The 13,742-nt window shown below is 51.5% G+C and overlaps 1 protein-coding gene across 3 annotated transcripts in view; it reads right to left on the reverse strand.

The window, feature by feature from the left end:
- Positions 1 to 13,742, reverse strand: part of SLC38A3 (solute carrier family 38 member 3) — a 93,791-nt gene that overhangs the window by 32,122 nt on the left and 47,927 nt on the right. For all 3 annotated transcript variants that reach the window (XR_006416716.1, XM_044451469.1, XM_044451470.1), the window contains 4 exons: positions 6,517 to 6,590; positions 5,744 to 5,836; positions 5,470 to 5,551; positions 485 to 567 (listed from right to left, as the gene is read on the reverse strand). Coding sequence is in view for 2 of the 3 variants with exons in the window: in XM_044451469.1 (XP_044307404.1) it covers positions 485 to 567; positions 5,470 to 5,551; positions 5,744 to 5,836; positions 6,517 to 6,590 (332 nt within the window). In the remaining variant the exon portion in view is untranslated. The remainder of the gene's footprint in view (positions 1 to 484; positions 568 to 5,469; positions 5,552 to 5,743; positions 5,837 to 6,516; positions 6,591 to 13,742) is intronic.

Raw genomic sequence — 13,742 nt, forward strand, 5'->3', positions numbered from 1 at the left:
TGGGGCACATCTGCCCTTGGGAAGCCCCTTTGCAAGCCCAGTGATGGTTCGCCAGTCCCAGGCAGAGGTTCGTCCTGGCCCCTGCTGGCCCTGCCCTGGCCGCTGCTGGCCCTGGCCTCCACTGGCCCTGCCCTGGCCCCCGCTGGCCCTGGCCCCCGCTGGCCCTCAGGCACAATGGGCTGGGAGGGGGAGACCTGGGTGCCTACAGAGCTGTGTGTGCTCTTGCCTGCTTTTTGGAAATGGCAGGCAGCACCCCTGCTTCCCTCCCTCTCTGTCTCTCTCACACACATACAGGGCAGCATGGGAGCCGCCGCAAGGGAAGCGGATGCCATCGCCATGGGGATGGGCTGGTTGCGGTCATCGCCCCTGCAGTTGGTGCCCTCTTGCAGCACACGCCCCCTGGAGCACCTTCCCTTACCTCCCCAGGCAAGACAGAGGCTGCAGAGCATGCCTGTCACCCCGGCCCCTGCACAGGGCGACTTACCAAGCTGCTTCATGAGGGCCAGCGGGAGGATGATGCACACAGAGACCATGATGACCAGGTAGTTGCCATTCGCGTACCAGTACCTGAAATGACACAGGCCAGGTGATCGCCTCTCGCCTCTCCCCCTCGGAGGAGGTGCTCCTAGAGCTGAGCTTGGCTTGGACCTTTATTGCAGCTGACAGCAAAGCCAGGAAGAAGGCACCATGCGCATTTGAAAGTGGGTGTCATTTCTCAGCTTTACAATGTGACAACTGGTGAGAACATTTCCCTTCCAAAGTTCCCCTGAGCACTAGCGGAGGAGGGGTGGATGCATCTTGACCACCGTTAGAACTAGAGAGCCCAGGTGCATCCATGTGACAATGTGACAGCACCATCTCGCTGACGTTGGGTTTCTGCAAAGCACTACGTGGGCTGGGCAGATGGAAGTCAACATGTCCTGCTCTCTGGATGCAGCCTTCCTCACGGACATCTCCCATCCTGCTGGATTGTTCCATTTCCCCCAGGAAAGGCAGGGCTCTACAGCTGTTGGCCCTGTCAGGACTTATAACCCCAGATTAAAGCAAGGCAAGATAGCTTTGCTTTGGACTCCTAAGGCAAACTGGCTGGAGAGCTCTGATCTCTCTCCCCCTCTCCTCCCTCCTCCACTTCTCAGTAGACATTCCCTTTGCGATTTCAATACCTTGGACCTTTTTCTGGAGCCTGAAGCCAAGGAAGGGGAGAAGGCTTTAAGCAAGGAATCTGAAATCTGTCCTGACGCATGTAGAGCCTCCAAATGAAATAAGGTTTTCAACGTAGGCGCACAATCTATATATAAACATGTTTAATTTGCATGCTTCACACATCAAATTTTGGAAGCCAATTTTGTCCTGGCTTTTGCTGGGTGAAGACTGGAGCACTCACAAAGGTACAAGGAGTGCTTTTTAAAGGAAAAAGAGAGAGACACACAGAAGGGGTTATGAGGGCAACTGATCATTGCCTTGTTAGGTATGGTGAGCCTCAAAACTCAGGGTCCCAAGGGAACAATACCAAGTCTCCTGTTTCCTGCACTGGTTCGGTTAGCCAGCCAGAGGGCAGAACTGCAGCCTCTTCAGCCCTGTGGAGCACTATGAAGAACAAGGTCCTCCCCAGGAGGAAAAGCAGGGTCTCTCACGAGGCCTCTCCTACCTGGGTATCTGATTTACAGGCTGCTCCAGCTGGGTTTCTGAAACTTCTTATGCAAACCTGAAAGCCCTGTTGGACCCATGATCAGTTGCCTACCTTCCTCACCTGCCGGGCTCACTCTGAATCCTCAACTTTGCTGTCTTACTCTGAAATCACTAACCTGGTTTAGCCCTTTGACCTGCCTTTCAGATTTAACCTTTGGCTGCTGTGTTCTCCAGTTACATACTGGTACTTCTCCAGAGCTGGCACATCTTAGCCTTTCAAGTTACAGTGATCCAACTCTGGTCATATCCCCTAACTGTCAGATCCCTTCTGTCTAGTCCTTCTCCATGTTAGCACTCCATGTTTTCTGCTCTGCGGCCAAGAAGGCTGGCCATGTACGGTTTTCTTAAATGAGCTTCTCTGAGGATAGTTCAGAGCACCAGCAGAGTCAGACCAAAGGCCTATCCTGGGCAGCATTCTGCTCACACAGGGAGAGCTCCATGTAGCACAGGAGAGCGCTGGCATTCTCACTTGCCTTCCCCAACAAGTGAGAGACTTGTGGGCTCTGGTCCTAAAGAGGCACATAGCCACTGTGACTAGCAGCTTCTTTAGGATCAGCGAATGTAGCCTTATAGATGTTGGACAAACTTTGCATTCTGGAGTCCCTGCCCATGTAGATTCCCCAAAGGAATTCAGATCCATGGGCTCAGCTATTACTGGCTATCCCTTCCTAGCCTGAAGCTACCATAACTGTGGCTGGATTGAGCTTAAAACCTCCCTAAAAGTAGGGAGAAGTAGGGGAAGGGAAGGGTTTGTGCTGGTGGCTCAGCATTTGCCACATCTCAGGTGGGCATAAAGGACACCTGGGAGTAATGCATTCCCTGAGAGTTGATTGCAACCCAGCCCCTCCAAGGAGGCAGGCTGCCAGGCCACCATCTAGCTGGGCCAGTTTAGGGCATGAACCCCACAACAAAGCCAATGTCAGCCTCTATGTCAAGTGCTGCAGGGTGGCCAGGGTGCTGCCGAAGCCCCAGCCTGGCGGCCAGGAGGCACACGGCTCAGGATGCGACATCCAGAGCAGGGGCTGAGGAGGAAGTGATGTGTCATGCAAGGACTGGAAGTTCACTCTGGTTTAATCCTGCACGGAGGGTTTATTCAGCCGTGGCGTCAATCAAAAATAGTAGTGGCTTAATGCTGTGAAATCCCTGTGACAGGCGGCCCAGCAGGAGGCAAATCCCTGTGCTGCAGGAGGGAGGAGTGCCCGAGAGCCGAGCCACAAGCAGGAGGAGGGGCTGAGGAGGAAGGCATTAAATAAAGGAGAGGGAAGATGGATGCTGGAGAGGCAGGGTGCCCTGGTGCCCTGGTAAGGTGTAGATCAGTAAAGCCACCTCAGCCAGGGCTCTGGGCCAGGAGGAAAAGGACAGGAAATCTGTGATGTCCATCGGGCAGTGCAGGAGTCCATCCGTCCGTCTTCCTAATGCCTGTTCGCTCTGCAGGGATGTCCTAACCAGCATGGGGCAGCCGGGCTGGGCCTGCCAGGCCCACATCCCCCCTTGCGCTGTGGCCACTTGCAACCAACTCCCACGCACGGGGCAATTCCGCGAGCACCCCCCGGCCGGGACTCGCCCTGCTGCGGGGAGCCAGCGAGCAGGCCTGGAGGCGAGGTGCTGTTGCCGCTCTCAGCCTGGCCACGCCACTGCCCCCTTGCCTTCCGAAGAGGCGCCCCCGTGGCCCCGGCTGAACTCGAGGATCTTCTGCCCTGACACCCCCAGGCGCACTGGACTGACCGTCTGTCCTCTCTGAGCCTTGCCAGAGTGGCTGGAAACACAAAGCCGAGATCGGCAGGGCAGCCTCTGGTGCTGCTCCCAGAAGGGCGCCCCGGCCGAAACTGGGGGCAGCGGGAGGGCAGCTGTGCCCCCTTGCTTCCGTGAGCGGGTGCCTGTGGCAGTCCTCGCATTCCTGCCAGGCTTTGCACCAGCTCCAACCCCTCCCCCTGCTGCTGCTCACCAAAGCCAGCCATGCTCCAGTTGGCCCCAGCTGTCTTGCGGCTCTAGCCCTGCCAGATGCTCAGGCCACCTTGCTGAGGCCACGGCCACAGATATTCCTCAGTAATGCCCACTGACTGGCCCCATTCCCGGCAGCCTTTGTGCAACCACTACCTGGCTCCACATACAATCTCACAGATGCACTCTCTGCTGCGACGCGACAGGAATGCCTGATCCTGGTTGCGGGACTGGATATCCTGGTTGCGGGACTGGATGTCCGGGCACTGCGCCTTTCCCGCATGCCGAAGCGTTCAACAGCTCCCTCTGAGCCTCGGAAGGCACCTTGCACTGACCCAGGCGCTGGTCCAGCCTGTCCAGCATGGTCTACTTCAGGGCCCCCCAACACAGCACCAAGGGGCACAGTGGCACCCACAGGCACTTCCAGTGGCACCCAGGAAGCGGCCCCCCAGTGTGCTGCTGTTGGCACTCACTGTTTACTTTATTTCCATTTTTAAAATATTTGTACTTGGATTTGCATGGAATGCATACTACTTTCTAGCAACTATATATAGAAGGGTTTCCAAAAAAGCTCAGCAAACTCTAAATAAGTATCCATTTGAAGTTGGCATCCCTATGCCATGTGTATGTATATTGAAAGCGTAAAGTAAGGTTCTTAATCAGAGGGAATAAGCACTATCCTACTAACTTATATCTGCCATTTAGCTGTCCAAAGGGTGCAGAGAATCTATCTCCCCTTCTACCTGTTAATTTCCGTGAAGGTGCTAAATAATTTTCAAGAGTATGTACATCAGTGAATATTAAAGACTGTTCTAATACAAGATTTATCCATGTAATATCCTCCTCCTCCCATCCTCCTACTGGACATGGCCAAACTTAGGATTGCAAGAAGTATCCACTACACTGAACCACCAGTAATTAGCTAAATTAGTCCCTTATTAGAGAGACATCGCTGCGTCCAACTGTCCTGAAACAAAATTAGCCAGATACAGTCTAAGATCCAAAGATGTGATAGGCAGACCCCAAAGTGGTGATCTCCTGATTCGGTGTTTTGTGGCAGTGCGCACAGCAGTGTCTCAAACTCCCAGGAGTGTCCGCGGGCCCCCAGATCTGCACTGCCTGGCAGTGGCTCTCCAGGGTTTCAGGCAGAGCTTTTCCAGCTCTTCCTGGGGATGCTGTGGCTTGAACTTGGGCCCTTCTGCATGCAAAGTCGGTGTCTACCACTAAGCCTCCATTCCTCTCCAGGCTGCAGGTTTAAAGCACCTGCCCCAGAAAATAAGTACACACTGGCATGCATGTGATGATACAAACGCATGTTTTCGGTGGCAGGTGTGACAAGGGCATAAGCGCTGGAGAACCAGATTTGGACACGGGGTTTCTTGCCATGGAATACAAGTGTTTGTTGCCACATGACGAGTGAGTTGTGAGCTCTCAAGCCCACAAAAATGCAGGAGCAGATGCAGAGCCATTGGGGCTCGCTCAAGACAAAAGCAAAGAAACGAGGGGAAGCTGAATCGTGCTGCTTTTCCCACATGTTCAGCACTCGCTCCAATACATGTGGCATCTGTCCTGCTCCTCCCTGAGGGTATTTTGTGCTGCAAGTGAGGAAGAAGCACAGTGCCAACACAGAGGATGGAACAGGGATATCCAACACTTCGGTGGTTGCGCCCGACTCCCACAACCTGGGATGCATCTTGTTGCAGAGATGCTGAGCACCGTTGCACTGCGTGGACACCAGGCCCTCCGCTGAGTGTAGCAGTGTGAGACTCTGTCCCGGGGGGCCGGAAGGGTCAAGGAAGCAGGAGCCGTGAGGGGAGGAGCCGACCGCAGGACACTTACGTTGACTTCTCTTCCAGGTTGAGGAAGGTCTGGAGGACCAGAGGCACTTCGGACTTCACAATGTACAGGTAGCTTGACATGGCTGAGGGTGGGAGAGAGAAATTACCGGGATGTCAAGTCCCCTTCAGGCCCAAGTGGGGAAAGAGGCTGGGAAGCAGTGCCCTGGCCTGCTGCATTCCTCCCTGTGCCGTGTGTTCCGACCCAGGGAGGCCAGGAAATGAAGTGGGTGCAGAGAGGATCTCAGCAGCTGGGCCACTTCCCATTTCCTCCTTACCTCCAATATTCTGCAGTGTTATAGCAATGGCAGCTGCCAGTTTCCCTGGAGTTCCAAAGGCCCTGTAGCCCAGCTGTTCATAGGCTCGGATTCCTACAAAGAGGGGTGGGGGGGGGGGGAGAGAGGGAGAGGAAATGACTCATATCCATATGTAACATGCAGCCCTTGGAAAAAGGGAGATGTCAGACAACACAGAAGGAATCACACTGATTACTAAGGGGTGGTTTTAAAAAGTCAAGCACTCACACAGTTAATTAACTCCCAGCAACCATATACTAAGATTAGCTCTAAGATTTCTCCTATGCAATCAGCAGAACATTCCCATGGCTAAGTCATGCAGTGAGAACATTCTGCACCACAATGTCAGTTTTTTCCTATTATAGTACCAGGGTATGTCTAGCCCTGTGGGCCAGTTCTACGTAGCATTTTACCTCTCAAGGTCTCTGGTCACCTGGTGTCCTCTAGAGTTCTATAAATCAATTCCTAACCCCATCACTGAACTTATTTTATTCATTATATTTATATTCCACCTTTTCCCTTTCAAGGGACTCAAGACAGCTTACACAATCCTCCTCTTCCTCTCATTCTTACCTTCACAGCAACAACCCTGTGATGAGGTAGGTTGGGCTGAGAGTTTGTGATGGGTCCAAAGTCACCCACTCGGCTCCATGGATCCTTGGATTCCCATTCCTGCACTTTCAAACACTACACCGCACTGGCTTTCAACTTAAGCCCATGCTGGTGTGGCTTCCTGGCAGGTTTGCAGTACTTACCAACAATTCCTGAGGACTTGAGCAGCAAGTGGATGGAGTAGCTGGACAAGAGAGCTACAGCAGTCAAGAGGAACCTAGAACAAAGAAAAAAGGGGGAAGTTGTAACCCAAATGGCATGACCAGTGGAATTGTCAGTTTGCAAGGTATGCAGCCCCTCTGGAGAGCAAACCTTGGATCTGTCTTTTATTAGAGCATGCCAGACAGTGCCAGAAGTATTGCATTTAATCTTCTGTGGGTTTTCTTTGGGATCGGCTGACACATATCCCAATGCATTGTCTGCCTTCCCTAGAAGTCTTCCCTGATTCTGTTCGCAAGAGTGGGAGCAAGGCCCTCTTTTTCAGGCCATCCCTGTACTGATACTTGTTTTGGAAAGGCTAGATATGTGCAGGAGAAGAGTGCCCATCCTCCAGGGAATAAATCTGTCATGCAATGTTTGTAACCAAAAAAAGGATTAATACTGTCATGATAGCACCTCTTATTAATCCCATCATATGTAGTATTCTGTGAATATGTTTGACACTTGTGGAAACCAGACTCCAAACAGCAGCCAGAGGTGAAATGCTGCTTTCCACAACCTAGTGCCCTCTAGATGTGTTAAGACTGCAACTCCCATCATTCCAGCCAGCATGGCCAGATCAAGAATGCTAGGAATTGTAGTGCAGCACATCTGGGGAGCACCAGTCTGAACAAATTTGCTGTAATGAATGCTGGCAGCCTTTCCAAACAAATGTTTGGAATGCTTTTCCTACAAATGTGTTGGACTATGACTCCCATCAATGGCTGTGCTCACTGGGCTACGGTCCAAGGTTTATATGACCAAGATGAAAAGGTTAATCCAGAGAAAAAACTGCATTTTTCCCAGCCATCAATTATTCCCCTTTCCAGTGCCTAGAAAATGGTATATTTCCACACCGTCACACAAGAAATGACAATCAAATGTGCACTTATTGCCCAAAAGGAGCACGTGTTGCAGCTTTGCCACCCAGATGCATTATTTCCTCTCAGTTCCCCCCGCAAAGGAAGCTCGCAGTTTGAGATGAAGGCAGAGCCCTACGACAGCAGTACACCTGAAGATGTCTTGAAGACTTACACAGCAGGATAAGGCCCTTGGCCGTCGTCAGCTACTCTGAGACCATTCTGCTATGAAGCAACTAATTGGCAAAAGGTGAACAATTCTATCCAGAGCATTGGGAAGGAAGCTGCAGCAGTGCGGAGCAAGGGCTGCATTTGCAAGTACACCCGGAAGGAGAGGTGACTCCATCGGAGGAGGTGGCAGCAGACTGCTGCTCAGGGTGGGGGCATTCCAGTATCTCGCCCCCATGCCCAGCCGAGCTAGCAGTGCTCCGCCAGAATTGCTCCCCATCCTTCTGCACTGGGCACTGGTGCTTGAGATTTCATTGGAGTCTTGGCCTAAGAGGTTGCAGGATTTAGCACCACAACAGATAAACTGTGTTCTAGATTCACAAGGGGTGCCACCAGAGGTTGTCTAGAACCCCCCAAATCCGTGACCACTGACCATGGTGACTGGCCCTCATGGGAGCTGCAGTCAAGCCATTTGGAAGATGTTAACCCCGGTCCACATGCCACTAATAACAAAGGGGAAACAGGGCAGCGTCCCCCACAACAGCTGTTCCACGTTGCACTTCGAACATGCCATGAAATCACGCAATTCCTCTGACTGAAATGTCCAACAACCACCAAAACAGGCAGTGCTTCACAATATTCAGCTTTGTTGCTGCTTAGTCAGCTGTTCTGTTAGTAATCGGTTATCCTGTTTCACGGATTCACACACCTGTATATTTAATCTCATTACTGGGAAAGAGCAAAGAGAAATATTGTCTGCAGAGGCTGACAGAAAGCAAAAGATGTCATTCATGTCTGAACATATCACTGAAGGTTTGGTGCGTCTGCCAAAACTCCCAGCTTAGCTTCCAAGCAACTGCAAAGAAAGGAAAGGGGAAGGGAGCATTGCCACTACAGCTGCTCTGGACCAGCCTTCCCCAACCTGGGGGCCTTCAGAGGCATTTGGACTGCAACTCCCAGAACTCCCACCAAGCAGGGCCACTGACTTGGAATTCTGGATGTTGTGGTCCAAACAAGGTTGGGAAAGGCTGCTCTAGACCTTTCGCTGTTCATTAACTTTAGGCAGCATTTGGGACAGTGAACACTTCCACTGACAATTAATGTTCAAGGCTGCAATCCTACTCTAGAGCCTCCTTCTTGGAAGCCCCTTCCTTGGACCAGTTGCCTAAGCATGGATTGAGAGGCCTCCATCGACTGCCTGCCTGTCCCTCTTTAAGTAAGGATGTATAAGAGTTTCATTCCTGTTTGCAAATCATGCAAACATGCCCCGTTCACAACCGTGAGCATGAATGCAAGTAGGAGCACAATTCTTGTGAAATATTCACAATTTCCCAAATGTTTCTTTGCCTCCAAAAGTGCACACTTGTGCAAATCCCCACCCCCAAATTCACACTGTAGCCTGCAGGGGGAAATGTGCATTTTTCATTAGGAAAAATGACACATTTCTTTAGCTTGCACAAAACCCCTACACTTGTGTTCAGGAACAAAAGCTTCAGGGAAGAATTCAGGGCACCTTAACCAGCTCGACTGTTACAAGCTTGCCCATTTCTGATCGTATGTGCAGAGTTGCCGGACCAGTGCCTGGCTGTCAGCGCCTGCCCCTTCCAGGTCTCCAAGTCCACAATCTGAATCACAGCTATGTTGAAGAGCTCCTTGTTTATTTTTGCTGCCTGTGTTTTTTTCCTGCTCTCTGTATCTATTTTCAGCATGGTTTTAGTCTACTTTTACACACATTTCCTCTTAACCAGGAGACCCAGGAAATCTCTGCAAACAATATTATGCACGTGCATCATGTATCTGAGCCACAAACACCACCGCTGAGCCAGAATCGCATGCAGCTGCCAGCCCTTCTCACAGGAACATCCTGATATGCTGTTGTACTACAGCTCTCATCATCCCCAAGCAATACAGCTAGGGGCAGGGATTATGGGAGCTGAAGTCCAACCATACCTGGGATCCCAAGGCTGGGAACCACTCCGCTGCAGTCCTAAACGGCTCCACGGACGTGGCAGAGACTAGCCTCCCGATCACTGTTGTGCCACACTGGTGTGGCAGAGCCAGGGCCTGGAGGGCGCAGCACTGGCACCTTTTGCTGGCAGCATCTGCACCCCCAATTTGACTGCCCTGTTCTCTCTAAGCTTAGCCCTGTTTTCACAGTAGCTGAGGGGGTGGGGGAGTGTTATTACTTTCCTTATGACTTTCCGTTATTGTCAATTGCTGGGAGAATGAGCAATGTAATGCTCACTGTTGCAATGCAAACTGTCATGGGAGTGAACAATTAAGACCTATTAGCTTTACAAAAGATCTGCTGCTAATGAAGCCAGAACTGGTTTGTTGATTGGGATCCGTACAGGTGCCCAAATATTTGGGCTTTCCTGGGGACCTGGCTCTGGGGACTGTTCTGGGGAATGACAGCTCTTCAGCATTCGCCTCGATACACTGGGCCATAATCAGCAGTCCCTTCTGTGAGGAGGAGGGAAGAAAGCTCCCCTTTCTGGACCCTCATTTGCCCCGAAGACCAGCCCAGAAACAGTGCCATGTTCGTGTTCGTAGAATGAGACGTGCCGTGCCCTGGCTAAGGAAACTGGCTTTGACAGGCCAAGGATGCCTCACCACTGTCCTTGACTGAACTTGGCCTACGTCGTCAAGCAACAAAGCTGACACTCTCCACAGGGTAACTGAGCACTGAATTGCTCCCCAGGCTTTGGAAGGACTGCGCAAGAACAAGCTTTGCCCTAACAACCAGACAGTTCTCACAGAATGACAGCTCTGTGTCTTAGTCCCAGGCAGCTTCTGCAGCACTGGAATGATTCCTTCCACAAAGGAACATCATTTCCTGACAACAACACCCCCCCACATGAAAAATAAAATGCCACCAGGGTTAAGCACTATTCCGTGTTAGCCTGGTAAACATCTACATTAGGCAAGGACATGGTGAAGCGCAGAAGAATGAAAACCGGACAGTCACAGACATGCACAAAGCAGCCCTGAATCCAGTGCCCTGATATCAAATTCAGCAGTAGGCACTGGATCCCACGAATGCCAGGATCTCAACGCAGCATTGGCAATTACGAAGTCCATCAGAAAAATGAAGAGCTTGTGAAGGCAGCATCGGCAGAGGCACATAGGCAGCTGCTTTCTTCTGAGCAAGGCCCTTGGTCCATCTAGGCCAGTACTGAGGCACTAACTGGCAGCTGTGGGCTCTCCAGGACTCTCATTCCAGCCCCACTGGGACAGAGCAGGTGTTGAGCTCAGGGCCTTGCAGATCAGGTGCTCTAATGTCAAGCTAGGAACCTCACTGATGCTCTGAGCCTTTGCCTTGCTTTGCTTTATAGCTATGAAATCACAACCAGCTCTTGAATCACAACCAGTTCCATACTCTGAGGAGAACTTCTGAGGGGGCCCGGCTTCAGAGGTGAGGCAGGAGGTTACAAGAGAAAGGACATCTTCATGTTGTTAGGGAACAGTCATGAGCATGTTTATACAAAAACAAAAAAGGTCCTACAACTCCAAGTATTCCCTAGCCAGCATGGGGATTATATGATTTTTAAAAATTTTGTCTAGCCATGCATAGAATCCTAAAATCAGCATGACCGGAAGAAGATGGAGTTTTCCTCTGCTGTTCTGACACAAAAGAAACATACTTGCTTAGGAGTAAACACCATTTTGTGGTAGAAAAGGATATTTTCAACACCATTGAGCTGCTGCATTGAGAGACTGTGTCATGCAGTGGCCAGAGCAGAGGACTGGGGACCTGGGAGGTCCGTCTTCTAGTCCCCACATGACCAGAAAGCTCGCTGCGTGATTTTGGGTCAGTTGTGGACTCTCGGCCTAATCTACTTCACATGGTTATTGTTGTGAAGAGAAAATGGAAGGAAGGAGGACCATGTAGAACAGCCTTGCTTGCGTTCTTTAGTAGAAAAAGTGGGGTAAAAAAGCAATTGCAAATAAGAAACACACTGGACACAACCACTACTGTGCGTTGCTTTCTGCGAATGTGAACCACTTCTGCCCCTATGACACCGGGGCTCGCTAGTGCAATGGTTGTCCAGGGAAACCTGTCCTGCCAAGCATAACTACTGGTGTCGTGCTAGAGATTGGCTCTCCATTTGTCTTTGAGAAATGGGCATGAAAAAGGCAGCAAAACCACAGCACCCCCCACTTGTCTCTCCCCACAGAGCAGTGATTGTGGCTGAATGGGATGAGGCTTCTATGGGGGAGCGGAGGCCAGAGGAGGCGTGGCGAGAGTGATGGGGAACTGCGGTGTCCCCACCTTTGGAGGCACTGGTTGCCGGCCTCTGGTGGTGCAGGCAGCAGCCATGCCGGGACAATCACACACTCCCTGCATGGGGGGCGCTCTTTCCTTGGATTCTCCTCAGACTTTGTGTATAAGCCACTGATGCTACCTGTCCCAACACAAGCCTAGCGAGTGCCATTCTTGGTGTTTTGTGGCTGATCTCTTTTGGCTCCCAATGGCCAAGGGCAGCTCTTCTCTGCTTCTCCTTATCCAGATCGCTTGAGGCTTACAAAGCAACGGAACAGCCTTTCTCCACCCAGCCCCTGCTGGAGGCCCTCCCTCGGCCTGCTGCCGTGTTTGCATAGCTGTGAGTGCAGATCCTATCCAGAAAGAGGGAGGGAAAGGGGAAATCGATAACAAATGAGGGGAAAGTCAACACCTGCTGACAGCTGTGGTGCTCTTAAGCGCTGCCAAATAGCAGAATGAATGGTGTGCACGGACCTCGCCAGAGGCCAGGAGTCGGCCCTGCCCTCTGTCTCATTTACTCTGCTGGCCTCAGACAGCGGCACAGACGTCAAGCAGAGCGTCAGAGGAAAGCACTCAGCGAGGCCACGTCATCACGTGCCACTTGCTGCATGGAGAGGGGCTTTCCCTCCCTCCAAGGACACTGCCAGGAAGCAGGGGTGGTGCATGCGGGGGGGGGGGGGCACCATGGCAAGGACCCTCTGAAAGAAGCACCGTTCTTTCTCTGTTGCATTCGGATGGACCCAGGAGTACTGCCTCGCATAAGGCAGCTTTCTCTTGCATCAACCTCACACTGTCACTCAGGAGGTGGGAGTCCCATGATCCCGGCCCACCACCCCTCTCTGGAGTCTTTCAGCTTGCCAGTGTTCCCTCCTCCAGGCCCTGCCTGGGTTCCCTCTGTCAAAGGGACACATTATGCACCATTGCCCAGGCCCAGGCCCTCCTGGCTTCAGCCTGGAGAAGGAAGAAAAGAAGGGGCCTGGGAACCATTGCAGCAGCCCACGGCAGGAAGCCTGCCTGCCTCAGCACTATCACCTCCGTCCCCAAACCATCAATGGACTATAGTCCTGCTCGCCTCTCCGCAGGTGACCCCAACCTGCCCCAGCCCACCTGCTGCTGCCCACATGGTGAGAGCCTAACAAACTCCAATTGTGCACACAGCTTAGTTGTCTTCGGGCTCAGGAGCTGGCCTCGCGGTGACCTTAGCTTGGTAGGCAAGCAAGAACATTGGAGTAGGAGCACTGGACACCAATACAGGCAAAACCTTTCTTTAATACAGAAGGACAGTTTAAGGGACACTCATTCTTTTATGCAGGCTGCAAGAAGCAAGGATATATGCTTTCTGTATATGTCAGTCTTGACCATGGAGCAGCCATCCAGCATAATGCTAGGCCTACTGGAGTAAAAGGCTAAGCAGGCAAACTGATGTAACGATTGCTTTGGAATGCCGACAGACAAGGTCTGAAGGGATGCCATCTAGTCCCCAGCTTGGATCAATACTACATGTCACATTTATTTAGTCATTGTTAAGGCTTCTATCCTATCTTTCTGCACAAGTCCTCCAGAGGGAATGTTTTGTCCAATTTGAGCTTGGATTGCCCTGTCATGAAATCATGGGACTGATTCAAATGCAGCAATTCCAGGCTGATACCATGTGATTTCACAACCCCCAAACAAGCCATGTGCCCCCCTTTGCCCTTCTTATATATTTGACTTTGGCATTAAGACTGCAGTGCAGTCCTACTCACAGTTCCTGTTCTAGCCAAGGCTGGTTTCATATGCTTGCTAGTAAGCAGAGAAGTCTAACTTTCTACTTAGGCTCTAACAAGAAATTGTGCTTTACACAAATCACCACAATCTTCATGCTGACATCAAAAAAAGC

The sequence above is a fragment of the Varanus komodoensis genome, unplaced genomic scaffold (assembly GCF_004798865.1).
Source record: "Varanus komodoensis strain SLA01 unplaced genomic scaffold, ASM479886v1 scaffold6_2, whole genome shotgun sequence".
Classification (NCBI taxonomy): Eukaryota; Metazoa; Chordata; class Lepidosauria; order Squamata; family Varanidae; genus Varanus; species Varanus komodoensis.